Source organism: Pyxicephalus adspersus, chromosome 2, assembly GCF_032062135.1.
Source record: "Pyxicephalus adspersus chromosome 2, UCB_Pads_2.0, whole genome shotgun sequence".
Classification (NCBI taxonomy): domain Eukaryota; kingdom Metazoa; phylum Chordata; class Amphibia; order Anura; family Pyxicephalidae; genus Pyxicephalus; species Pyxicephalus adspersus.
Window position 1 is genome coordinate 17,903,525 of NC_092859.1, and position 27,827 is coordinate 17,931,351.

At 38.9% G+C, this 27,827-nt stretch overlaps 1 protein-coding gene across 1 annotated transcript; it reads right to left on the minus strand.

Annotated features, from left to right (window-relative positions):
• Positions 1-446: 446 nt before the first annotated feature.
• STXBP2 (syntaxin binding protein 2) lies at positions 447-27,827 on the minus strand. The gene is made up of 19 exons (XM_072399764.1): positions 27,696-27,827; positions 20,478-20,527; positions 19,555-19,636; positions 18,658-18,734; positions 13,779-13,857; positions 12,554-12,657; positions 11,770-11,918; positions 11,337-11,421; positions 10,180-10,310; positions 8,340-8,447; positions 8,203-8,260; positions 7,474-7,539; positions 6,172-6,252; positions 5,487-5,625; positions 4,885-4,991; positions 4,204-4,302; positions 3,605-3,693; positions 3,367-3,524; positions 447-2,969 (listed from the first exon to the last, which is right to left on the minus strand). Exons 1-19 carry the CDS (start codon positions 27,730-27,732, stop codon positions 2,890-2,892), a joined length of 1,779 nt encoding a protein of 592 aa, XP_072255865.1. The 5' UTR covers positions 27,733-27,827; the 3' UTR covers positions 447-2,889.

A 27,827-nucleotide genomic window follows, 5' to 3' on the forward strand; every position in this document is an offset into this window, starting at 1 on the left:
TATTTAGCAAAACACTGCAATTAAAAGCAATTCCAGCCAGTTGCAACAGAAGGCCTAATATGTATATGTGAGTGGATGGAGATCGGTGAAATATTTGATCTAATGAATAGCTGAACCCAAAAATCACTGGCCTGATTTTTTCAGGAGAATTAGATCCGACTCCAATAGCCTGGGAATCAATGCTGGCAGTAAATGCTGAAATTTGTAGTTCCTCAACTGCACAGCACATTTTTTAAATGTCATGGACCTTGATGATATCCACTTTTGGACCTTAATAAAATGTCAGCAAAGCAAGCCTGTAAATACAGGAGCAAGCGGTGCTAGAACTTACAACAAGAAACCAAAAATCTTTATTTCTTTTGTAGATTCTGTCTGTGGTGCTGAACAGTGTGCATCTGTAGGAGCCTATAAAAGGTAGAGATAAGCTAAATAAGCAGGCTGGAGAATGAAGGAGTGGTTGCAATTTAATGGAAACATAGCTTGGAATCTGACATTTACAGCAAAGCCATTCCAAAGCGGAATACTGACAGACAGCTTTTTAATGATAGATTTTTCTCGAGGTAAAAGGCACACTTCAATTTGTATATCATAAAAAGCAAGGCACCGTTTCTATAAATATTCACATTGACAGATGTGTACATACACTGGACTGTGCATTCGGTTCCAGTTTCACACCAAGTCCTTTCCATTATAACACAATGAACAACATTACCTGTCCCCCAAAGAACAGACAACATGGCAGAGAACGTATCCTACTGGACTGTGCGACCCTCATCACACCTTCTGGGATAGGTTAACTCACCAGCACTGATTCTAATGCCCCCATATCAAATAATAGCCCTGCTGCTCCATAAAATCAAATTTATTATAAAATAAATGCTACATAAATATTTCTAAACCTATAATGCATAATGGAGAAACATTATATAGTATTAGGAATGGCTATATTGCGTCAGAATTGTCTGAATCTTCGCACGATCCCTATCCAAGGTATATTTTCACACAGGAAATATAGAACAATCTTTTTTTTAAGTTAAAGAAGAAGCCTTAAAGGTAACAACACACACATAAAGCAATACAAGAGTATGAAGCTATGACGTATGAAGAGTATAAAGCCCAACTGAACACACAGTTTAGCTGAATACATTCTAGGTGCTTTAAATCAAAAGGTGTATAAATGATTACAGAAAAAAAAGAAATGAGAGCTGCATCAGAAAAAAACTTGTCCCCTGCAAGCATGCTGCAGAGAGGGACCTTGCTTTATGTGTGGATTATCTCTGCCGAGGTCCAACAAACCATTGGCTGGAGTCAGATCTCTCATATCAGTAACGTACATGGCCGTTACGTTGGAGAGTTCTAGCTATGACTTAGCATTGAACATAGAAGACCTTTATAAGGACACTGAATATAAAGAACAAGGGTATTTCTTGTTCTCTACATTCCGGCAGAGGACAGGGTATTTTACTCAGTCCACCACCGATTTGTAAAAACACACTGATTCGAAAGTGAATGTTCAGCTGGGCTGTATAAAATTCAGACAGGGTGAACCACAAGTATTTTTTCTTCACACAAAATATAATATGTTTGCAACTTATTTACATCACAGAACAGTCAGCAGTACACAAATGTGCATTATAAATAATTTGCACAACAGAAGACTCAGGCAGTGTAAAAGTTTTCTAACCATTTCTTACTCTATACAAAAATAGAAAAAAAAAGTTTTGGCTTAAGATACATTGAGATGAACTCTGGGCAAATAGCTAAATAAGCATATAAAATAAATGCAAATCAGCTTTTTCCTGTAGAAATTGCATTTTTTATCCAGCCATTTGATTTCTATAACGGTACAGTACAGGGGAAGAGCACATGATTTGCTGAATTTTGCTTTTACCTAAAGATCTCCTCCCCAAAATGTGACTGGAAATCAAAAGTGAAGAACACTGATGAGATCTATCTGCTACTTCACACTCTCTGATCTCCTATCAGCATTTTCCTTTCACTGTAATATCTGATGTGCTTCCTCTCCCTTACTGTCTGAGTTCAGCTGTGCTAAAACTGCAAGATGCCAATATCGAGTAATAAATTAGGGGATTAATACACAGCTCATATTTAAAATGATACACATAATTCTGATTACAGTGCTGGATTAAGTTTCATCTTTTATATCTGCCTTGTTCAGCTGAGTTTGCCTGGAGTTCAGCTACAAGGAAAAAAATTCAGAACTGCCTGGTTTTAAGTTGTTGCAAGTTTTATAAATGTTGCTTATGGAATAGATTGGTTAATAAGAGATTCTTACCATTACACATTACAAAGTGATAACAGTCTGCAGGGTATTCCTGCTGCCTTCATGAAATGCCTGGGTATAGTACATATTCCTATGATCACTCCAGCCCTGATGTAATAGTCAGTATGGTGGTAAAGGACATAAGGGAGGAAGGGTGAGGTGGAGGGATGACAGTCACTTTTGTCTTGTGCTTGGTTCTGTTACAAGGCACTTACAGAAAGGGACTTTTATAACAACTAGAGACTCTTAAGGCACTTTTTTTTTTCAAAACAAGTTTATAGTGTGAATGCATATATGAAAGGCTTATCAAATATAAGTTGTATCGAAATGTGACAATTTTACGGAGTGTCAAGGTGATCAAACAAAATGGCACATGCAGTAAAGAACTGAATGTGCACTTGTAAGAAGTGGTTTAGTCAGGCAGTTTATTGGTCCCAGCTACAATGAGAGGAGGAAGAAGCTCCGTTCTATGTGGAAATGGGTGATCCACATGAAATATCGCTGTTTTCCTTTACTTTGTTGATGGTCCTCAGTCCACATTACAAAGGGTTATCAAGGAGGATGCAGGGCAGGAATCAAAAAGCTTGAAGAATAAAAGAAGCTTTTCAATCATTTAGAGGAGCTGGAAGATCCAGAGACTTTAAGCCATCCAGAAAACTTGTGGGTGTTAAAATATGACTGGAACCTGTGAAAAGAAAAAGAAGAATCTCAGGTCAGGTGGCTCTAGATCCTCAATACAATTTGCTCGCTGTACCTCCGTACACCATTCAATCTGCCTATTCAGGATACCTGCAGGCGTGTGTTTTTTCTTTAGAGTATCTATAACCATATTGCTGTGAAGGTAACCCAAAAAAGCCCAACTCAGATCTTTGCATAGAGCTTTGCTTGTGTGCATGTACACACATCTATCATAGTTATAATGACTGGAATATACAATATACAGATGCAGAACTAGGCAGAAGAAATCCTAAAAATTCCTAAATCTAAAGTTTAAGGTGAAGGGAAACGCTATATTAAAAAACAAAAAGACAAAACATCTACAAACATATAAATCAAAGAAATATGTAGTGCATGAAACTGACCAATCAAAACCTCCCATTTGGATTCAGTAGCTTTGGTTACTTCATAGGCACATCTCATTTCAGACATGGTGACTCCTCCCAGGACATAGACCAGAAGCCGTGGACCAGACCTGTACTCTGCAGCGCTGCGTGTCTTGTGCCAGTGACCGAATCGAGCACTAAAAACACAAACAAGAATATGAAAACCAGAGAAATGTGTGCAGGAATTTAAATACTTCACTTGAAGACAGTCCCTTACCTCACCACTGTCTGGGTAGTTCCTCCTTGTGTACAGGGCTCGGACACAAAGGGCCATTGTTTTTTATCCAATTTATCTTCAATGGCATCCTACAAAAGCAAATGCCAAGAGCGTATTAGTCAGAGGAATGCAAGTGCTCAGTAAGACCTGGTGCAATCACAAGTAGATCCACTGAAAAGTTTGTATTTGTTCGTTTTTCATTCACTTGTTGACCAATGTTCTGATTGGTAAACGATTGGTTGGAAGTGTCAAACCACAAACGTGTACAAAAGTCTGTTCTTCCAAGTTTGGATAGAAAGTGATCAGAATTGCAGTCGTATTCAGATTGGATGAACTCTATTGTCTATTTACAATCCAACTTGTGTCCTTATAAGCAATGTTTACCAACATGCACAGAAACCGCACTACAAAATGACAGCAGGAACCCGATAGGTGTTATCTTATAACTCTACTAAGCCTCTTGAGCCTTCTGGGCTCATAAGGGTAAGAGGATAAAGGTACTTGTACAACCTTCCTGGTTTGTGCATTTTATTTTAGAGTGAGCTTTTAATAAGAAAAAAAAAAAAAAAAAAAAAGCATAAAGAAAACACCAGATTTACCTCCATGATGTCTTTTAGCACTGGCGTCCAACGTGACAGCTGATAGGTGGACTCCTGACGCAGCTTCCTGAAAGGCTTGTTGGGAGTAGAACTTTGCTGCTGTAAGGGTCAGAGGAGAATATTGTCATTGTATTTCCATGTGCATAATGCTAGATCGTATAGTGATGCTGGTTGTAATTTGGATTAAATAAAGACAGTGAATGGTTTGTAGTTGGAGCTGAATGAAAACAAAGATATGCTGGTACATTTGCTTTTGGGTTCAAAATTTAAAGTTGAATCCAAGGCTATGTACATGCATAGGATATTGGTCACTGGAAAATATATTTTGTGATTATTTCCAGTGATAAACAAGCGCTGTACACACAGTGACTGTTCTTTTCAACAGAGAGGATGGAGTGAGTGATTGGCAACCCGCTGTGCTCTCCTCAATTGAAATGCACATTGGTTGTTCTTGTCTGATATCAGGGGACCGCAGTACACACGTCAGAATAATTTTATGTGTTTGCAGACATAAAACCCCCCCTAACCCCAACACAAATGGCACTCTTAAGATTTATTGTATAGTATATCAGTGATACTAGTAGTGATAACAATACAAAATCAAACCTTACAATTAACACAAGTTTTGTCTTCTATACACAACCTGAATGATGGGTCATAGGCAATGCAGATGTAACTTACCCCAGACAAAACACGAGTCCCGAGGTTGTTCAGGTTCCGGATGATGTTACTGTCACTCTGAATGTTTGCATGCTGAATTAATTTGGTCAAATTTTCTTCTGTTATACCTAGATGATGAAGAATAACAGAGGTAAGCTGATAGTTCAACAAAGGGTGCAAACACGATCCTGTGTGAAATAAAATTTTCCGGAACACTCCGATTTGTCCTAACAAAAATAGCAAAGAATACATAATATTAATGTACTTTTACTTTGTGACTAATGATAGGGTTGCAAGTGCGACATGTAGTGTGACAAGTAGTACAGTGGCATAAAAAAACATGTATATAGTATAACTGAGACACAAGTGGTGACCCCAACAGCGCAAGTTATGTTTACATAACAAGAAATATGTAACGATTCCAAAAAACTGTTTTTTTGCCATACACAACATGTCATCACAAACACAAAACATAATTCATCATATTGACAGTTATAATGAAGTTATTGTTTTTGTTAATTAGTAATGGATTGTGTGCAAATGGAATATAATAAAGGGTATATGACTGCCTCCATCAGACAGACAATGGAACTACAACGTGGGATATTGATAAAGTCTCTTACCATTCTTCAGATATATACACAGCAGGATAATACGGATCTTGTCATATGGTTTGACGTTTGGGTCAAGTAACACAGGAACAATAATTTTCATTGGGTCTTTAAGTTTCTCTCCCTCTGCATCTGCTCCCATTGCCAAGTCCTAAAAGTGGAAATAAAAAGAACAAGATCATGTAGAGGTTCAGCCTGTAAATGTAGATATTTATATTACTATCACTAGGATGACAAGAAGGGATGGCTGAATGACTGAATGAAAGGAATCACAAATTCAGTGCTCATTGATTGCACCAATTACTACAATGTAGATCTGTCTATTCTGAACATGAATATACAAATCATCTGGGGTTATGCTAACAGAACAGAAATATATGCTGGTTTCCTTCTATCACCTTTACTTGGTAAAAAAAAAAAAAAGAAAAAAAAAGAAAAAGGAAAATACGAGCACAAGGTGAAAGCAGCAATAAAATCCCAGAAACTATATTACCAGACAATGCTGTCCGATTACATGATGTACAGTAACAATGACTACTACTCTTGCTCCAGCATTCATTCACTGTAGGCCTTCAGTCTTTCAGCAGACAGTTATTTCCAGCCTGTTAACCATTTAATATCCCCATTTGTACGATTTGTCAATAGATAAATTTGTCTATAATGGAACGGTTATAAAAGTAACTGGGACTATACACACCTGCTCCACGGCACACAGCTTCTCTACTGTTCCCTTAAAGTGCTTCATGCAATCCTCTGCCAGGTGGAGGTGTGTGGAATACTGCACAGGGGTAGAGAAGAAACAAGAAGAGATACAGAGTGGTAAAACGTAACATGCCATATGTCTATCAATGGTTTACTGACATTCCCACACATTCTGAAAGGACATGCCGGAGATTGTACAGAACAATTTAGGCTGCTTGATAGATGTACAGAAAAGTTATCATAGCTTGCCATCCACCATCTTGACGTTCAAAAGCTAACCCTTCCTATACAGTCAGATTGTACAGTCTCCTGTAATTCTACCAATGAAACAATACTGCAGGGGCTTGTCTGATTTTATACAGATGGAAAGAACAATTAGGTTTGTCCTGACATTACAATAATTGGTAACCTTAAGGACCCATTATCACCTGCCTGTCCTGGTGCAATTACATGTTAATGTATGTTTTGTAACAAGTTGAGGTGCATTGTGTTTAAAGCATTCAAGCAAAAAAGAATCAATTGTACTTTCTTTCTGGTGCACCACATCAAAACCCGCTGTAGTGCATTTCCATGCCTTGTGGTGTATTGCAATGCTTATGTGTTAAACTGAGCTGCATTAACCCCATAACATGCACGTGATTGTAATTCACAGCAGTGGACAAATGTAAAAGTTTCATAAAGCTAAACTTCCTGCAAGCAATAGGATGAAATGCATGCAATGTATCTATGCCACCTGCCAAAAATATTCATATTTCTGTATATATATATATATTTATATATATATACACCGTATTTTCCGGCGTATAAGGCGATTTTTTAACCCCGAAAAATATGTGCCAAAGTCGGGGGTCGTCTTATACGCCGGGTACCAATACTTACCTGCAGCTTGCTTCACGTCCTGCGTCCCCGCGAGTCCTCCTTCACGTCCGGCGTCCTGTGCAGCTTGAGCGAGTCCTCCTGTGCAGCAACGCGAGCCTGCACAGGAGGACGTGAGTCTGGATTGGCTCTCCAGTGGCTCTCTCACTGGAACACGCCCATTCATTAAAGGAACGCGCCCATTCATTACTTAGAATTAGTACTGTACTGTTCCTTCTGCCTCTCAGTTCTGGCACAATAGCGAGATATGACAGGCAGAAGGAACAGTACAATACTAGGCGTATAACACGACCCCCAACTGATTGGTTAGAGTGGGGGGTCGTCTTATACGCCCAGTCGCCTTATACACCGGAAAATACGATATATATATACACACACCTTAATCATACACATATACAATAAATGCATATATGTTACTTACTTTATTTAATTCCTTCTGATATTGTGGCATCTTTTTCAGTATTTGGGACAGGTCTTTGATATTTGCCTTAAAAGAAAAAAACAATTAACAATAGAGGTGCTTGTTTATTTCACTCCAGATCAGTTTGGCTTTTGTATTTAGACCTTAAATGACTGCAAACTGGTCCACAATCCAAACACTGCTTTAGTGCACAGGCTTGTCTTGTTTCAATCTGTACTGACAATTTCTGATACCGCCCATCATGGCCTTTTTGATCCAATGATATCACCTCCTACATCCATAAAGATTTTTCTCCCCTCTTCACGGCGTTTTAGAATATTCTGTGGTCACACCGTTTCATATGTGCCTCTATAAACACTACAACTTGCACAATATGCTGGCACTTACCAAATCAATAATACCAATAGGAAGAAAATAAATAACAGTTTAAAGCTGCTTTTGAATTATTCAACAAGACTTTATGCCTCATTTGGCTTGTAAAATGAGGGTGCATCCCCATTATTTTTTAATTTCTGTCCTGTTTGGTATGCAATACAAGTGTTCCTAAGTAATAAAGATGAATAATTTTATACATATATTTGGCTACAACAATGTGTTTAAATATTCCTGGCTACTCAGCTACACATCAAACCATGATATCACATGTCCTTTGTTACACTTTTCACTAGAATTGAAGAAAACAAAATCAGCATGAGATGGGCACTACAATATGACAACATTAAAACCCACCTTGTCCGTTGTCATTCTTTTGCTTTCACAGAAAGACTTCAGCAGCTCTGTGACTTTCCTGCCATTATAAAAACACAAGTTCAGAAAAAGTCCTGATAATATGTATTACATACATCGCTGAGGACTGAGATGCTTACTTGGAAACGTCTGCAATGTGCATGTGACGCAGCTCCACCCACAGGTCGTCATCTTCATCCAGAAGGACCTGCTTTTCCCGGGAATCTCCAATACCCGTGGTCTCATAGCTGAGGGAAGAATAAGAAATTATGGATAAGAAACCAACAGCCATTCAAAACATCCGCATTGGGTGGTTTCAGAAAATGACTAGTAATTTGCAAAGTGTTACATGTCACAAAAAAATGGCCAATCAACTAAACCTAATTTGACATCAACGCATTAACTGAAACGGAAGCCGTAACATAATTATCAAGGAGATATAAAATGACAATAGTTACTAATCAATCAATATTATAAAATCAAGATATAACTGCTTTGAATATTTAAGATTAGGGACTCAAAGTATAAAATGCAAGCAGAGGTCAATGACTAGTCACCAGTATTGCCTGTAGCTACCTGAAGCTGATTTTATATATTACTGACTTAACATTCTTTGTCCAACAGCACCGGGGCTTTGCTTCCTCAGGTCAAAGCTCCTCTACAGATCCCCTTAGATTGGTGTAATGATAAAAAAGCATAAAGGTGGAGGATCCACATAATGAATAAAGCAGAACAGGGGGGTCATTGCTCTACAGGTCATCGGGTAGAGTTTCCTCCTAAACAAGGAAAACAGTGAGCAGCATAATAGTTGCATCACCAAATCTCACTTCAGATCTGGTGGGGTTAGCAGCCAAAAGGCAACATGACCTTAGATATATGCTGTGCTGTGTGATATGCTAGGCGATTTAAAAAAAAAGATCCTAATAACTTTTCACTGTGGATATACGGCTATTAGGCTATAGAACAGGACTGCCTAGGCACAGTCACATACCAGGAAGTGGATTTATAATTTTGAGGAGGAATTTATGGCAAAGGGTAGATGTCCCAAGTAACTTCTTAGGCACAAATACTATTTCTCTGTATTCCCAATATGAAAACATATCCTAATTTTTTTTTTTATTTCAGTCGAGAAAAAAAAAAGAAAATTAGCAATGGAAAGCTACAATTCTTTTATAAACGGAAAATATACAATTCCAGTAGATACAAGGCATGTAATTTATGAGTAAGACCAAGGTTTCTATTCATGTCACATTCCAAATTTAACCTAACATAAGCATTCTAACTTTTCCCTCTATAGTCCTATGAAAAGGTCATTTGACCGTTCCTACGAAATCGGTGCTCTGGCTTGGGGATTGGTTGCTTTTTTTGTCTATGGATTGCATAAAATAGGATAATATCACAAAGTATAGGACCATCAATCTTCACTGTCTTAAAAAGATCTCTGAAAAAATTTTAGCATCCTGTAGTAATGTCTGAGGAACGAACCGGTCAAGTTGGAGGACCTGAGAATGGACACTCCTGAACATGTCTATGCAATCTGTTGTGTAATGGTGTGAAGATTGGTGGAGTGTGCCGCGGGACATACAGGTATTATTTTCTTTGCGACTTGCACTTTTTCTTACAACTCCAGCGCCATAGTTCATTTCCCTTAGAAAACTTTTTGAAGGTTAAGTTACCCTGTAAGTTCTTTATTAATAAATACTGGATGTAACTAAATAAATAGGGAAAACTCAAAGTGCAAATAGCCACTTTGATTTTCTATTTCATCTGTAAGTTTGTCTTGTGTGCCTTTCTGTATATACCTGGCCAGGTGGAAGCCTAAAGGGCAACTTCAGGCATGCAGCTAAACATCCAGTAATGCAAACATTTCTAGGAACGGTTTTACTTCAGAACAGCTTTTAAAGCAAGTCACATACTACTGCGTTTCAGCCACCCCTAGTGTACTATAGGTCTGCATAGCATAATGGGTTGACAACCTACTTGTATATGTCTTGCTTGATGTCTAGCAGGTCATAAGCCATGGCCTGAAAGGTAAGTTCATGCAGGAGGGGAGACACGGGGTCATATCCACGATCCACAATGATGAGCTGGGAGCGGGACTTGTCTGGGCCCTGGGGTGTAAGGGAAGCGGGTGAGACAAAAGGAAGGAAGTGAAGGAGCAAAATGTCATATCCAGAGCCCCACACACCACTGCCTGAGTGTTTTTTGTTTAGGGTTTCTGAGTTGGTGAATGTGTGACAATAAAAAGGAGCTCTAAAAAAACATCTCAGATGTATGTCTGGTATTCACTATAGATGGACACCTAGACACACTACACCCACAAGAAAAGCTATGACACACAGCAAAGGCAAACATGCAAGAGGAATCAAACATTTTATGAGCAAATACCAGGAGCACAAATTTTTAATCCTACAAATATGCATTGATAACTTGTATAAAGAGGAACTCTGACAAACACAGTTACAAGTTGTTCTTTTTTCTGAATCCAGTAACTGTATGGGTTTTACTTCCCATTCCTTCACCCTCATTGATTGACCAGTATCTACTGTAGCATGTATTGAATGAGCACTTCATTCATCAGAATAGACATCTTTTGAATGGTATATTTAACAAGCTTCTGCAAGATAGCACCAATCATATATTATTGTGTCTATCATAAAATCCTGATAAAGAAACCTTTTGGGTTCTATGGCAGAGTAAACACACAATTTTAACTAGTGAATTGTAAAAAAGGAACAATATTATACATAAAGCTAACAGAATATAATTCTTTTTTTTTATACTGTTTTACTAAATTGATTAGGAGACCTTGTCAAGAGATAATTCACTTTATTTAACAAAAATGTTATATCCATTTTATGTAAATTTAGAATGTTATTTATATGTAAAAGGAAAAAGTTAGGGGCGGACCCAGCACAGACCATTATTAGACAATCCCAGAAGAAGAGAGGGCTATGAGGTGTTAAGAGCTCCCTCTTTGCACCACATAGCCCGCTCTACCCCTTGTAAGCTACTAAATTAAAAAATGTGTTTAGTAAAGTTCCTCTTTATTGCCATCTATAGAACAGTCTTCTTTAGCTATCGTCAGAACTGCTACTGTCCCTCTAGCATGATAAAATCATTCAGCAAAAACTCACCTCTCCCATGCTGGGATTATCAGCTTTGAATGCATTTAGCCGGTCCTGTACCATGTGAGCGAGGACAGAGTTGTCCGCATAGCCACTGCCATAAAGAAAACAATTAACAATACAACATTGTTTGACTCTGGAGGCAACACACAAACAGAACAAGGTGAAGTCTGTGTATCATGACATTATTAATGTGTATGGAGTATTTGTTAGACATTAATGACCTGCAAGTGTCTGCATGTACTCTTGTATAAGCATGGAGGAGATAAGAGGACAGAGAAGGAAGAACATGAGTGTGTATTTCACCACGCATTTAAACCACACAATAAAGAGCTGAAGAAATCTTATGTGTAATTTAAAGCTGATCTTTATATTATTTTATGGTGACCTCCTTAAGGGATTTCCTTAGAAGCTACACACAAAAAGAGGTTTTAGTGCTTACGTGCGATATCTGACAGATGGGTACTCTTTCAGGGTCTCACATAGGGTGGCAATTTGTTCTGCCAAGGTGTCCAGGCACCTTTCTCGAACTTCCTTCTCCATCTTGCTAAAGAGTGTGTGAAAAGTGTCCTTTGCATCTAAACAGTAGACCTAAATTTTGCAAGAAATGGTAAAAAGACAATAAAATAAAAAAAACAGTAAGTGCAAAATAATAAAGAAGGCAGAGAAGTTAGAACAATTCTTATGAAGTAAAAAAACAGCTTAGTGCAAAGAACAGAAAGCCATGAAATGGTATTAATATTCACTGGACTAGTAAATTGAAAATAGATATTATTTGGTTGCTGTAGGTACTGCACTTCAGCTTTACTTTTTACACTGTTTTACAAATTGTCACAGGCTTATGTAACAGAAGCAAAGTAAAGAGCTATAACCCCTGGCAGCCTATTGTCTTTTATGGTTTTAGCTGATACAAATATTTAGTGTCTCATTCATATGTGACCAGATTTGTTCTGGTAAATCCAAAGATTAGGGGAAGCACATATCATTTTTCTACCACTACTACAAAATTCTTTGGAGCCAACACAGCTGAGTGGCACTACACATGTAGCACTTTACCAAGCCATAAAAGACAGGGGGAGACTGCCGTAGGTCCTGATGCTTTAAGTTGATGGCTCACTGTTTGGACAATCATGGTCAGACTTATGTATCAAGGACAAATAACTATACAGTCAGCTATAGTTAGATTACAATGAAGTTATGAAAAGCATAAAATAAAAATAGCTTACCTGGGACTCATAAGGAAGGAAGGCCAAGTTAATTTCCTTTAATGTTTTGATCACTTTGGGGACCCTGGATTTACCCAGCTCATTAAAGAATGCCTCAGGACAGGCTGTAAATGACAAACATTGTGGTTAAACTCTGAAGCACTGTAACCCTAATTCAAATTAAAGTACCCACACAACACAAGTTCCTAGTACTGTTCCTAGTACCAATCCTCAGTCAAGACATTTTTTTGCCTGTGGAGTGCATTTTGGAACTACTATACCCTAGTGGCACCAGACTTCAGGGGGAGATATTATCACCTTCTTTCATTTTTCGTCATGAGACTTTGGACACAAATAGATCTTTCCGTCACATAAAGAAAGTTTATGGGTTCTGCACCACTTTGACTTGTATTAGAAAATATGATCTTACAGTCTGTATCTCTTGTCAGATGTTACTGGCCTGTCATTGAGTTGTGCTGAGACAATTTTTTTTTATTCCTGTTCTTGTTTTTGAAACAGGAAGAAACTCCTAAATGTTTAGGAAACTGTTTACTGCAGATTTAAAGCTTAAGTCATTTAAATTATATGGCACTGCAGTGCACCAAACTTAGCTGATTGTGTTTACATGAGTTGTGGTAGAGTCTCAATATAAGGCCCAAAGCTTTTTATTAAAGCATGACCTGTATACACCCCCAGCCGCTCTTTTCACTCATACAATGAAGTCCCCACTCATATCCTCGTCAATGCACCGCTCCAAGACTTTTCTAGAGCAGACCAGATTCTCTGTAATGGTCTTCCTCATCCTATTTGGCTTGTTCCTACTTTCTGTTCATTTATAGGAGCACTCAAAACTCATCTTTTCAAACATGCCTAATTGTTTCCTTCTGTCTCTTAAACCCCCACTACTCTCCCCTCCTATTGTGTGATACTTCCCCCACCTCCTAGATTGTAAGCTCTTCTGGGTACTATATCATCAGAATGCCCAATCTTGCCTTGCTGCTACATCAACTGCAATGTTGAAACATGATGTCACATTGTCTCTGACTACATTGTCAAAGTGTAAAACAAACACATTGGAGTGGAATCAGGATTTAACAGTTTGAAATGTCACCCTTGGGTCTTGTTGGAGGATGAGGAGCCACAGACTGCAAGGATGGCTCACTTCTTGATTAGATTACATCTACTGAAGTAAGAGCCCTCCTAAAAAGCCATTTAGTGCTGCCCTGGAGCCAATGGCAATACTTACTGTCTGTGAAGAATATATGAACAGCTTTATACATGGGTGCGCCTAGGTCTCTGAAGTCAGATATGAGTGCCCGGACAGACTATAGAGAAAGAAAAAAAAAAAAAGAACACAATGATAGCAATAAAAATGAAATAAAGATAAATAACAGAAACACACAGTGGCTTTGACAACAACATAACACATGACCTAAGGTTTGTTTAAAATTACAATGCAAGCTAATAAAACAGACTAATCCCTTTATTAACTCTTTAGAGCTCAATTTCTAGCCCTGGGTGCTGTTATCCCAGCCAAAAGCTTATTGAAACTACGGCTAAATAACAAACCATCAGTTTCACAGTGAAACTTTGTGTAATAATTACTTGTGATTATTTTTATTTATTTAATGCAACAAATTAGAACGAAGCTAATCCATAACTAGGGGGTTAGCTGTGGATAAAGTAATTATAGAAGGGGTTAAGACCTGACAGGTTTTTCAAGGGTTATCCCATGTTAAAAAGGTAAGAGAAACAATGATTTAACCTATCCAGGAGAGAAAGAACATGCTCCTTGTTCTAAAAATTTAGTCTGGTAATTTTCCATAATCAACTCCTCTGTTCTAAAGAATCGCATGCAATGAAGTGTAACAATTGTGGCTTTTACATACATGTCACACTGTGGACAACTTGTATTTTCATAGCATGGGGTTTTTAAAGACAGGTCAGGTTTCATTCAGAAGAATCTGATCAAGGGTCCCAGATAAGGCCTAAATGTCTATTTTTTAACTTGAATTAGCTGGAATGTAAAGCAACCAGTTTTCTTCAGCTTCTTCCCAGGCCCAAATCACTGAAAGCAGGGTTCTCCCCAGGCCCTTTTAGCTGGGTGCACCACCCGGCTGTTTTTGAGTGGTTACTAAAGAGTTTGGTCACAATACAGGGGCTGCCACCCCGGAACAATTTCTCCCCACCTGGCTTAAAAAAAGTTCTGGGTTGAGCACTGGAAAGGCATTTCAGTATTATATAGCACATTGTTAGTCTATATCCTGGTAATTTACCTGGAAATAGCTGCACAAAACATTTGTTGTGACACAGAGAAGGGTGGAGGGTTCAAGCACAGATTTACAAAAGTAATGTTCCTATTTTTGCAACTAGACTGAAAGCAGCACGTAGGAAACAAGTCAAACTGGTCCTGGTCAATGACATAAGAACCCAGGCTTATTCTACACAGCCACAACCCCAGAGGAATCTGGATGTGCAATTTTACCACTACTGGATTAACACATCCATCACCCTGATCACTTAGATCAGTGTTTCTCAACCAGAGTTCTGTGGAACCCTAGAATTCCTCAAGTGGAGGGTTGTTAAGGGTTCTAAGGAGTTTGTGCTTCTCAGGTCTGATTAAGTGACACCAATGATCTGTATAAGCGATATCCAATGGCCAGCAATGTAAGAGGATTTCTTCCCACTAATAGACTGTAAGCTGTGGATACAGTAATTATAAGAGGGGCTCCCTGAAGGCCTGAGAGTTATGTAAAGGTTTATCCCATGTTAAAAAAGTCAAGAAAGACTTACACAGAACACTTATCCAAATAATACAGTCCGTTTGATGTTGGGGTGTAGCTAGGTGAACGGTGACTTTACTGTGTGATATTAATATTAGAAGAAGTTTTCTGCTGTATAAAAATATTTCTTTCACTTTGGGCAGGAATGATAAAATATGAGTTAAAGAGAAATGCATATCAATATTAATTGTCTCAATTGAAATGTTCATCACATTAGTACTGTTTTAATGTAAAATAATTTTCTATTTTCCCTATAACTTGTACTTCAAATAGGTAGACCTATAACTGCTGCTATTAAACCCCTTTTCCAATTTTTATATTGCCTTGACACATTCTGTAGAGCCCACAATCATTTCACTAACTGTTCTTTATTCCACTGCCAAATTGAAAGGGGAGAAGCCAATTAACCAATTTTTTTGGAAGTGGGAGGAAACTGGGGTGGTGGGAGGTAAGAAAAAGGGCTGGCTTGCAACCTAGAGCTCTAGTGTCGCAAGATAGGATTCTTAGCCACTTAGTCACCTTATGACTGCATTGTACTATATGGGACCCTAACTTTTCCATGTGATCTTTGCTGCAGGAGAGGATTAGTCAGTCTAAACTTTGACTCAAAATTTATTAGACATCACACCAAATGCCTAGGCTTTGCTATGGTTAGGCGAGCAGGAGCGAAAGGTATTTCAGTCATTCTAGCACTCTAATTGTTCAACTTAGCAAACCTGCATTAAGTTACTATTTGTCCATATAGGTCCACTTGATGACCAGCTCAGTAATAGCTTTCTTCACTCTCCGTGTCATTAAACTGACCCTAAACTGCAATCTAGAATATTGTATCATAATCCCATAGTAACACTGGTCCAGAAGTAAAAGTACAAAACAAGTGTTGCAAGAAATAAAGAGCTATATCAAGCTATCACTTGTTAACATCATAATGATGATTTTATCACTCAAGATTAAGAATGTAATTAACATGCATATATAAAAAGGCAACTGGGATGTTCATCAGAAAGTGATCTCTGGAGAACATGTAACGTTCGGCCAATTTATAATGTTTTCAATTGCTCAATATTCCAAGAACTGTCATCCAGGGTAGTCTGCAGGAGCTCCATCAGGCCATTGTTCCGTTTAGCCAATAATAATAATAATAATAATATTAATAACGTCTGTGTGCATATTCTGTTCATATCTAAATGAATAGACACAGCAGGGGGGAGGACAACTGAAACTTTTAATGTGCATATTTGCTGTTCTTGTTGGTCAGACTGGGGGGAAAGTGAGGTTATTCAGAAGTCAGACTGGGTCAGCCACAAATTTCCTTAAAAATCTGGTTTTACACAAAGGATGACAGAGAAACTATCAATGTCTGTGTCATCTTCCCCATCCAGATAATCGGGTAATGACTGCCCTTTAAGAATTGAAATGAGATATCCCTTGTCTGTTTTGTTATGGTTAATTGAAAGCTGGTTATAAACTTGTGAAAGGGGGGCTAAAGACAACAAAGGTAAAAATGCATCACCTCACCGGCGTATCTATATCTTAGGCTCGAAAAAAAAAGCTTTTTTGTCTAGTTAGAATCTGAAAATGACAAAAATGTCCCTAAGTTTACATTTTGGTAAATTAAAAATGCTATTCCATATACAAAAAAATGCATTTCTTGGGGAAATAAAACCCTGACCACCTAGTTCACAGTTAGTGGAAAACATTTCTTTACTGAACCACAGGAGCTTTTCAAGCAGCATACAGGTTCCAAGTACCAAGCTACTTAATTCCACAATGCAATGCGGGCACCTCAATGCATATGCACTACATGGTGGGATGCAATGATAGGGCTTTTATTCCACTTTTTAAAGAGAAATACTTAGTAATGCTTAGGGCCCAAAAGGGTACAGCGAAGGAACTTTGAATCCAGTGGTAGCTGCCTGCATGCACCTAACAGTGCCCACTCTTAGCACTGAAGGTAATTTTAAAACGAGGAGAACTCTGGAAATTATATGTCCAAATAAAGCCAGGTAGACAGCAAATATTTGTCGCCAGTATTGCCTGTGGTCTCCCTATGGTTTCATTATTACTGTGTCTGTGTGGGGATAGCAATCTATTTGAAGATGACAATCTATGTAGAGGCAGAAATCTATGTGGAAGCAAGTCTCCTTCCTTATGTGAGGGTCTCCAGAATGGAGACTAGGGAATAGTGAGCACAGTGCTGAGATTTCACTCAAACTCCCGAGTTTAGCAGTCAGAAGCAACAGTACAGATGCTTATCTGCAATGTAAGATCTATGTGGCTCTAGGCACAGGATTTTCTAGGCACTCCTACAGACCAGGCAATTTTATTTTTTTCCTTAGGAATTCCAGACAAAGTGTAGTTATTAAGGATTCTTCTTTGGCATGATTAAAATTACCAGATGTCATAACATAGTAAGCCTTCAGTTTTTAAATTCGGGTCCACTTTAACTCCCTTGTTGCCAAATATTGAAACAAAATGGCCTTACTATTGGTGGCAGTGTAATCGTGATGAAGAGGAGTACTTCTGGGCATGTATAAGAAAGTATATCTACATCACCCAGAACCTTCAAGTAAGCCTACACTTTATTTACATGTTTATCCAATACACTTCCTTCCATACTTATCTTTAGATAAGTTACAATTATATTCAATATACTTATTCAGGTATAATTATACACCACTTATGTACCCCATTAAGCCTATCGTCTGTCATATAACTTTTGTCTGTCGTGTCACTCTTTAAATACACATGTCAACTCAAATATGAGTCGTGTAAATATCACTAATATGTGTTCTTTTGTAAATATGCTTTTGCTCGCTTGTTCATCCTTTACCTATATATTATATGCCTCTAATTATTTGCTATTGTGTTATATTATATGTTCAGCTAAGTCTCTACCCTGCCCAGAGGAAGCCAAACGGTGAAACACGTCAGATAAAAAGACACAACCATAATTTACTAAAGCTTTCCGCCATCATCACACATCCATAATGTTATTTTGTTCATATCTCTTTATATGTGTATACTGATTGTTAGCTCAGTTGAGCTCTGTTTAGCTTAGAATGTTAAAACCATGCACCATGAGTAAATTATTATAGTTGCCACAAAGCCATTTTTTCTACATTTCTTGCTTATCTGTTTATAAACTTTAAGACTTTAGCTTTCCTCTGCAAATAAGGAGGCATTAATGTGTAACCAAGTATTGCTCTAAGCAAGACATCTGCCTGACTACTGTAAAAACACGCACATGTGTTTAAAGAAAATTACAGTACAAAGATCAAAAAAAATGTACGGGATTTAATATGAAAAAGAAAAAACACATACACTTAGTCAATAAATTACCTTCTCGCTGGGAGTGATTAGATAAATGGCTTCCAAGCTTGGAATGGGCTCTCTTCTCTTATTAACATCTTCAACAACTGTGTACAGGAAAGAAACAAAAATGTCTAATATTTTCAACCAATCCAAGTATTAAAAGGCCAACAAAAGCCAAAACTGAACAAAGGCAGATTCTTAAAGTGGCCATGTATTACATTTGTTAATGAATTCCTGGTAATTAAAAAAAACTCTTTGAGTAACTGTGCTTATCTATATCTATGCAGTTACAGGATCTCTCCTAAAATTTAGTTTGCCATTAAGATAAGGGTCCTAAAACTCATCACCTGCTTCCAATGACTACATTAGTGGTTTCTATTGTAATGCAGTGGTGGTGGAAATGTAGTCTGGTATCTACTGTTCTTCCAACCTTAGGTGTCACATGGTCACAAATGATTAATCTTGCCGATTGAATTCAGAAATGAGAGGAAATGAGTTGTAGATCAGTATTTAAATACATAAGACTGATAAAACATATTCCCTCCACTATTTCTTATATACACTGTAGATGTTTTGAATTTTAAGCAAAAAAAAGCTTAAATGCAGCAATATTAACTGTAAGCATATTACAAATAAAGACACTTTCTACAGTTGTCATGCTGTTTAGTCCTATTTAAATGATAAATGGTACCTATATTTGAAGAATTTTGGAATGGGAAGGGGTGGCACCAGAAACACGATTTTTGAGTTTTCTCAGGTCCACTTAAATGCAACATTAGACATTTAGCCTTACAAATGTTTCCAAAGCAGAGCAAATCAATGCTGTATTTAATATCTTGATATAAACATTTTTTACAAAGCCACAAACACACAACCTTCAATCTTTGAACTTTTTGTTTCAGTGAAAAATGCAAGCTGACTTACTAGTGATGCCTCCATCCAGTATATCTGACATCTTACAGCAGGAAGACAGTATGCGCATACTGGTGTGATCAACCAGCAAGACCTAGAGGAAGAAAGAAAAAATATCAACATGAAACATGATTTGATGTCCACACTAATGCACTGTAGGTGAATTTAGATATTCCTAATAGTCTGGTTCCTATGGGCAGATTGGTGGCTCAGTGGTTAGCAGTCTGGCCTTTGCAGTGTTGGGTCCCAGGTTCGAATTTCAGCCAGGTCACTATCTGTATGGAGTTTGTAGGTTCTTCCCATGTTTGTGTGAGTTTCCTCCCAGGACTCTGGTTTCCTCCCACATCCCAAAAACATGCAGTTAGGTTTATTGGCTTCCCCAAAAATTGACCTTAGACTGTATTAAAGACATATGACTATGGTAGGGACATTAGACTGTGAGCACCTTTGAGGGACAGCTGGTGACATGACTATGGACTTTGTAAAAGCGCTGCGTAATATGAAGGCGCTATATATATATATATATATACTGTGTAACAATAACAACTGATCTACCTCTACCAGAGAATGTATTAAAAACTAAGACTTTTTTGTCCTACAAAGCCTAATAGTACAAAGTCTCATAAAGGCAGTGTTGTCCCCAGTCCCTTTAGGCTGGGTGGACCACCCGGCACTTTTAAGTAGCCACTCGGCTGCCTTTGGGTGCTTACTAAGAAAGTTGGATCACAACACAGGGGCGGCCACCTGGCTATAGCTTCTTCCCATCCAGCTTACTTTAAGAAAAAAAAATTTGGGGAGAATACTGTAGAGCAATTAGTTACCAGCTTCTAAATCCATAAGCAAAGCTATGGTAAAGTGGCCTCATAGTGGAGAAGGGGAGATCACTGCAACGTCTATCAAATCATTAGTAATGATAATGAGTTTTGGTTCCTTACCTTCCACTCCCCATCCTTTTTGATGCTAGAGATGACTCCATTTAGGATTTCTAAGAAGTAAGAAAAAAAAAAGATTAGCATGAAGACAATCTATAGAAAATCAGTAGAGGACACAGCTGTATTATAGCTCAAAACACTTCCAAGTACACACAGGGAGAATTTTGGTTAGATTTCTATAATATAATAGACACCAGGACCATCAGGACAAAGTAGAACGGCCCCTTACATTACACCTTATTTTTTAATATATCATGCACAATCTTTTAAGCATGGAGTTGGCTAATTCCTGTAGGTATTAATACATTTTGTAGATTTTTAAAGCTGAAGTAAGATTTGCCTGTTCCATTTTGGTGATTTCAGTGTGTGCAGTAATTAATAACATATGTTTAACCAGGGACTATGTGTGGTGATTTCTTCTCTATGTCAGCAGAAACATGGAGGACAGCTAAAAATTGCAATTGTGCAAAGTCCACCTACTCGTGCTTGGTATTGGATTCCACACAGTGTACTAGCAATAAAGAATGGTGCAGATCCTGGATCCATTTATCCTGTATTTTCACCAGCCTAATAACAATTTGAAGTTATACTGACTGAAATTGGAATTACTTATTTTGTTTCACTGCACACAGTAAAAAAGAAGATGCAACAATTCAGATAGAACACAACTCAAATCCTAGCTGGAAGACATCTAGCATTATCTATCAGGGTTTCTTAACTAGAGTTCCCTGAGCAATTTGTGCCTCTAAGGTGTATTTAACTGACACCAATCTGTAATGGTGACATTCGTCTCAAATGCCTAGCAATGAAAGAGGCATTCTTCCTACTGTCCACCACACTAAAATACTGTGAGCTGGTATTCCAAGGGTTCTCCCGTGTTAAAACACATGAGAAAGGCTGTTCTAACCCTTTCCTTCTCAGCCTGACTGTCCCTGGCCCACCACTAATATTTAATATTACCAATTTCAGTTATTTCAATCACCCAGACTCACCTGTGTGGTGGTTGGATTGCAAAAACAACCTGCCAAGGGTTGTCAACTTCTCCAGACTGACATCTTTTAATCAAACCATCCTTATAATAGCATAATGCCTCCTAAGATCCAGCAACCTCTTTCTCTTTGATCCTTGTAGAGGTTTTCATATAATATTATATTACTGCCCATTGTCCTGTGCAATATACAGTGTTATCTTAAGGAATGTTATTAGCACAACAGAACTACATTATTCGGAAGTCCTAAAAACCTTCCTAGTGTGATAACCCAGTTCCTCCCCATAGAAAGTTCAGGGAGTGAGCGTTGCCACACTAGGACAAAAAGTGGACAACACACCTTATGCATCCACAATGGTATTCTACATTGTATTACATTGTTGTTATTGAGTGTAGATACACCTTAATGTCAATGGCTTATCATGTAATAATGAGCCGGATGAGATGTTTGGGAGTGCATTTCTATTTTCACCAAATAGAGCTGCACTACTTCTCAGTGCTTGTACTCCTATTAAATAATATTCACCACTGGGTTCTTTATTGTCTACAACATTCAACATGAAAAACTGGAAAATGCAGCATCTAAATATGAGACAAAAGAAAAAGAGGAAGCTTAAAGCTGTGAGGCTGGGCGTGTGACACTGGTAGGAAATCCTGTGATAGAGTATCGTTGAAGAGATAAGTGATGGCCCCAGGAACTGACAGTTTTCATGTAACAACTGATGACAAATAGTTATGGGTAACAGAGGAAGGACTAGACAATGTGCTGACAGTGTAAATGACAATAAAATACATAGATACTGGGGACAGATAGAGATTTCATACATTTCTGTATGTAGGAGAGTCTACCGGGGTAAAAAATCTTGGCTGATGTGCTAATGTTCTCTGCTTATTAAAGAAAATGTTAACTGAATCACAAAAGTTTTAGATAAACTTTAACGTAAATGTAATTTTCAATAGGTAAAGTGGAGGTAAAATTCTTCTTTTAAGAATCCATGATCAGGCAGGCCATTAGTGCAGAAAAGGACAGGCGATGTCCCCTCTGCAATAATCCGTCTTACTTGCCTGATCTCTCCGGGTTTCTGGTACATGAGCAGCTGCAGGATTGGTTTCCAGAATACCTGACATTCCTGACTTCTGTGTGTGCCGAGAATGCCCATCTGTGCATCCCGACAAGGGAAATGTAGATGGCCAAAGATTGTAGGGAGGAAGAAGAAAAGAAGAAGGATGGTGGTACCCGCTGGTTTAGTTTTGCTTTAAAAGACAAATGTATCCCTGGCACAAGCTGTCTTGTATTGCAACTCATCTATATTCATCCACATCAATCTTGCTTCACAAAAATCCTTGCCAGGTTCTCTTTAGCCTACTTATGCACATTGTGGCCCCATTACCTTGGATAGGGAACCATGCTCATGGCAGCCACCACAGTCCTGATAGAGTATGACCCTCCCTTTATAAATGAATGGGGCCACTGCAGACTTTTATAGGTTACAGAGGACATAAGGGGGATATCTTCTGACGCAATGCTCAGTGACTACCTTACATGTATGCTCTTGTGTTGTCACCCGTCCTATGAAGACCACCTGGCTTTTTTAAATCACACGGTGCACTGTTGTCACTGAAAAAAAAAGAACCTGAGATATGCCAGCAACTATCACCCACCTAAACTAAAGGGGAACTAAACTCTGCTTTACTCACCTGTCCCTGTTCCATCACAAGACACCGCCATTTTCTTCCTTCTTCTCTTCCTGGCTGTGATGTCAACTGGGCTGGGATGCCATGGGAGTTTATTCAGTACTGGCATGCGCAGGGGAAGTCTGGATCCTTGTAAACAGCCAGGAGTTGCGCCGCAGCCATCAGGCAGGACAGAATGATTATTGCAGAAAAGACATTGCCTATTCCTTTCTGCAATAATGCCCAGCTCCATACACACATTTTCTTTAATGTGGACAGATCGGCAGAAATAAAAATTGGAAAAAAGCAATTTATAATATAGACATAAAATATCATCTGCAGGAGGCTACCATGATCATCCAATCCAAAAGCCATAATGAGCAATGAACACCAGCATTTTTCTGGAGGTCCTACCCCTTTCAAATACATCATCCCACATCCCATACCTTTGGTTTATGGCCCCTTCCATCTTGTACTACCGTATGAATGAAAACTTGTACAACCATTATTACTCAGCAGAATTAGACTCGGCCTGTATTGTATTCACACTTGTTGTGCTTGTCTGCTGTTGTGAAAGGCCTATTGTCTGGGACACAAATACCCCATTATCAGTCACTTCTGTTAGAAGAAGCTTCAGTCGGACGAGCTGTGCTCAATGGCTTCCATGCTTCAATGTCTTTTGGAGCATCTGCAGCAATATACAGTGTACTGCAAGGTACACACGTGCAATAATTATTGTTTGAAAACGAACTATCAAGGATTTTTCCCGATTATTTTGAGCGTATTGTACAAAATTTTGTACATGCTGTAATGATTAGATTGTTCAAAATAATCCACCAATAATGTACACACTAGGAACATTCGTTTGAACAATGCAGGAAGTGACGTGTACAGGAGAAATTGTATCACAGAACCATCCACGATCACTGAACGACCGTACACACAATATATTACGAACAATCATCGCCCAATCAGTGTATACTGTGTAATAATAATATTTGTGCCATGTGTCTGCACGATGGAGAGAGCACAGAAAGATGCCCCAATATTGTTACACTTGCACTTATAACTCACCATACTTCTTTTGTTGCCTCTTCCTCTTATCACTACAACTTAACTTTCAGTGTAAATCTGAAGAACACATTCTATGTGCAAAAGTATAGAACAGATTCACATCTCTATGCTAGCCAGGTTTCAATAACTTACCTCAAGTCATATAGATTGGTATGCATGGATGTAATGAATTTATATGGCAAAGCCCTAATACAGATGAATGTCACTACAAACTACCAGATCTGTGCAGAGAGATCACCACCTCCGCAGTCTCCTGCTCACTCCCCTCCATGCTACTCACTCTGCTTTCCACATACTTTTTCTAGCGCTTGTTCTTTTTCTCTTTTATTATTTCTGTTTTCTATATAAGTGTCCAAAAGATTATTTTCTCTCCCTGCATACAGAGATGAGCTTTCTTTAACCGCTGCTTTAGGCTGAGTCCTGATTGGCTGTTTTGGTGCTGATGATTGAGGTATCCCGATGTACACCCATGGTTCAGGAAGTCACTGTGTATGTACACAGACAGGTGTGACAGTTCCAGATCCCCTTTCTTCATACAGGAGCTGGATAAACACATCCAGGAAATGGTTCTCTGTTTATATAAACATACAGCAGATACACAGAAATCCTGTGGTGTGTAGATCAGCCCAATACAGGAGGTGCAGGTATCTGGAATGATGGGTCCTAGTGGTCCTGCCAACTGCCTGTTGTTATGGGAAGCAATGGCATGTTAGGATATCTGGACAATCATTACTCCCCAGGCTTCAGGAGTCATGTTTACCCCTAACACTCCTGCGTCAACCTCCAGCAAGCTGAGACACAATGGCCCTGCTTTATTACAGCTCACAAAGACTGGAGAACATAGACTATCATGGGGAACATGGGTGATCCAGCAAACCTGGAATAAATCTTTTCCAGGATTAAAAACATTTGCCAACTGAAAGCAAATGATTTTTAAGGAATCCAGGTTTGCTGGATCGCCCAGGCCCTCCTATGATAGTCTACCTTCTACAGTCTTAGAGAGCTTTAATAAATCAGATTCAATGTATCCAAGGATGGACTATCATGTCTGCATCTGCAACCTCCCTCTAAGTTACAAGAGCAGCCTTGGGACTAGAACACACAAGGCGATTACACTCACAATATGATTTATTGGTCTGAACTGAATTCAATAGAATTTCTGGATTTCCAACAGGTAAATATTGATCAATATGTGCTGAACTCATGAGCAAACATAACCAATCAGAAGCTCCGTCCATCCAGTGGTTCACCCCAGACCCACCTTAAGAACAGAAGGGTAAAAACATTATACGTGCGTGTTATGTTTTCTGACTGGTTACAGATTGGAACATTTTTATATCAGACCGGCTGGTCTAACCAATACTTGGCAGTGGATTTGATTGTGTGCCAACCCTTAATTAACAATAAACAGTATTTATTTAGCGCCAAATTTTACGCAGTGATGTACATTAAATAGGGGTTGCTAATGACGGACGAAAACAGACAGTGACACTGGAGGAGAGGACCCTGCCCCGAAGAGCTTACAATTTAAGAGGTGGGGGAGGCAGCACACAATCTGAGGGAAGATATGTAGGGCTCTACTATCCTACTATTACGATCTTCTGTGATCTGGTAAGCAGATTGATGTCCTACAATTGCTCATCACCTACTTCCTGTGACTACAATTCATGGCTCCGCATGTTTACACAAGGCTTCCATGGTAATGCAGGGATGATGGGAATTGTAGTCCGGAATCCATTGCTCCTCCTACTTTAGGGGTCACATAGAATTTGCATCTTTGGGTATAGCTGGGCATTTCGTAGTCTCTGCCCCTCCTGCATTGCTTTAGAAGTTGATGTAAAGTGAACACGGACGCTACCTGGTACTTTCTAGATTTATCGCCCAATGCCTATAGGCTGCAGAACATGGTCATCAGTACCCCGCATGGCATTGTCCCCATTTATTGTACAGCTCTGCGTAATATGTTGGCGCTATATAAATCCTGTTTAATAATATTAATTATATTCACACTTGTTGTGTTCACCTGCTGAGCATGTTTGCCCATACAGCCTCCAGCTAGACAGAGGGGGCCGCAGGACAGCAGCATCGGCCTAAATCATAAACTGACTTGTTTCAGCCGCTGCTCCTTCAGACCCTTTATTAGAATTTATTGTTACTTCTTATGCTAGGTACACACGTGCAATAATATCATTAGAAGACAAACGATTAACAACCGATCAACGATTATTTTGAACGATCGTATTGTACACAATTCTGTACATGCTGTAACGATACGATTGTTCAAATATAATCCACCAATATTGTACACATGCTATCGTTTGAACAATGCAGGAAGTGACATGTAAAGGAGAAAGTGTACCGCAGAACAATCCACGATCACTGAACAACTGTACACACAATAGATAGGGAACGATCGTCACCCAATCAGAACCGCGAGGACGGTCGTTCATTTCCTGCGACATCCAGTCGTTGTGGACTTCTTTTGTTAAAGATTATCAGCCCATTGGTCGTTAGCCGTTCATTTCCAATGATAATCATTGCACGTGTGTACGTAGCCTTACAGCGGGTTTACTGAAAGTGATAAGAGCAGACCCTGCCTGCAGAATCAGACGCGTCTAGGTGACCACACAGGAAGCGTTGTCACAATAATACCCAATGAGGTGGAGCTTCCAAATCATAGGCTGTCACTGCCCCGCCCCTCATCAGAAGCACCACCTCTTATCCATTGTTTACATCCTGGAGGTAATGGATCTCTGTACACTACAGGTAAGGGATCACGTTTAGATTTTTTATCTAAATAACTAGCAAAAGTGTAATTATAAATAGATAGAAAATATAATGTTCTTTTTTGCATTTGCAGGACTGAATACCACACCAACATTTAGGATACAGGGGGTCCTTCTCCTTTCACAACCCAGCACTCTGTGTCAAAAGTGCAAACAATCACAATGGTTTCCAGAACGATTACCGGGGATAAAAGGAAGGCTAAATGCAGAAATAAAGGGCATCTTTTTTCCAAGACAACTGGAGATATAGTAATCACTTCCTGTTAAATCTGCAAGACAGGAAGTGACCTCTCTAATGAGAAACCAATGGGCATATTGTACATATTGTATTGAGTTTCTATGATTCCAGCTCTCTTGTCATACAATGCAATGCACACAGAGACATTACCCCTAATGTACAGCGCTACATAGTATGTTGGCGCTATATAAATCCTGTTTTTTAATAATAATAATAATAATAATAATAATAAATTGCAATGACCTGGATAGTAATCACACTCATGCAGGCAAACCAGCACAGCACTACTATAACACATCTGCAATGGGATTTCTCCTATTTATCCCAAGCAAGCTTTTCTCCAGAGGAAATGCCACTTCCTGTTTCCACCCCTGACGTCATAGCCCTCAAAATCATCTGGCAGTAGACCCCGACTTATTTTTTGCCCGGACGTAGAAACGAATGACATAAAAAGCACTTACTATCCCCGACCACAGCCTTCAACCCAGTCGGAGCCATCTTGTCTTATCCCACCGCCGCCGCCAGCGCCAACGGGCCCCCGAAACTTCGGCCACTTCCGCGTAGTGACGTCACGTGAGCGCGTGACATCATAG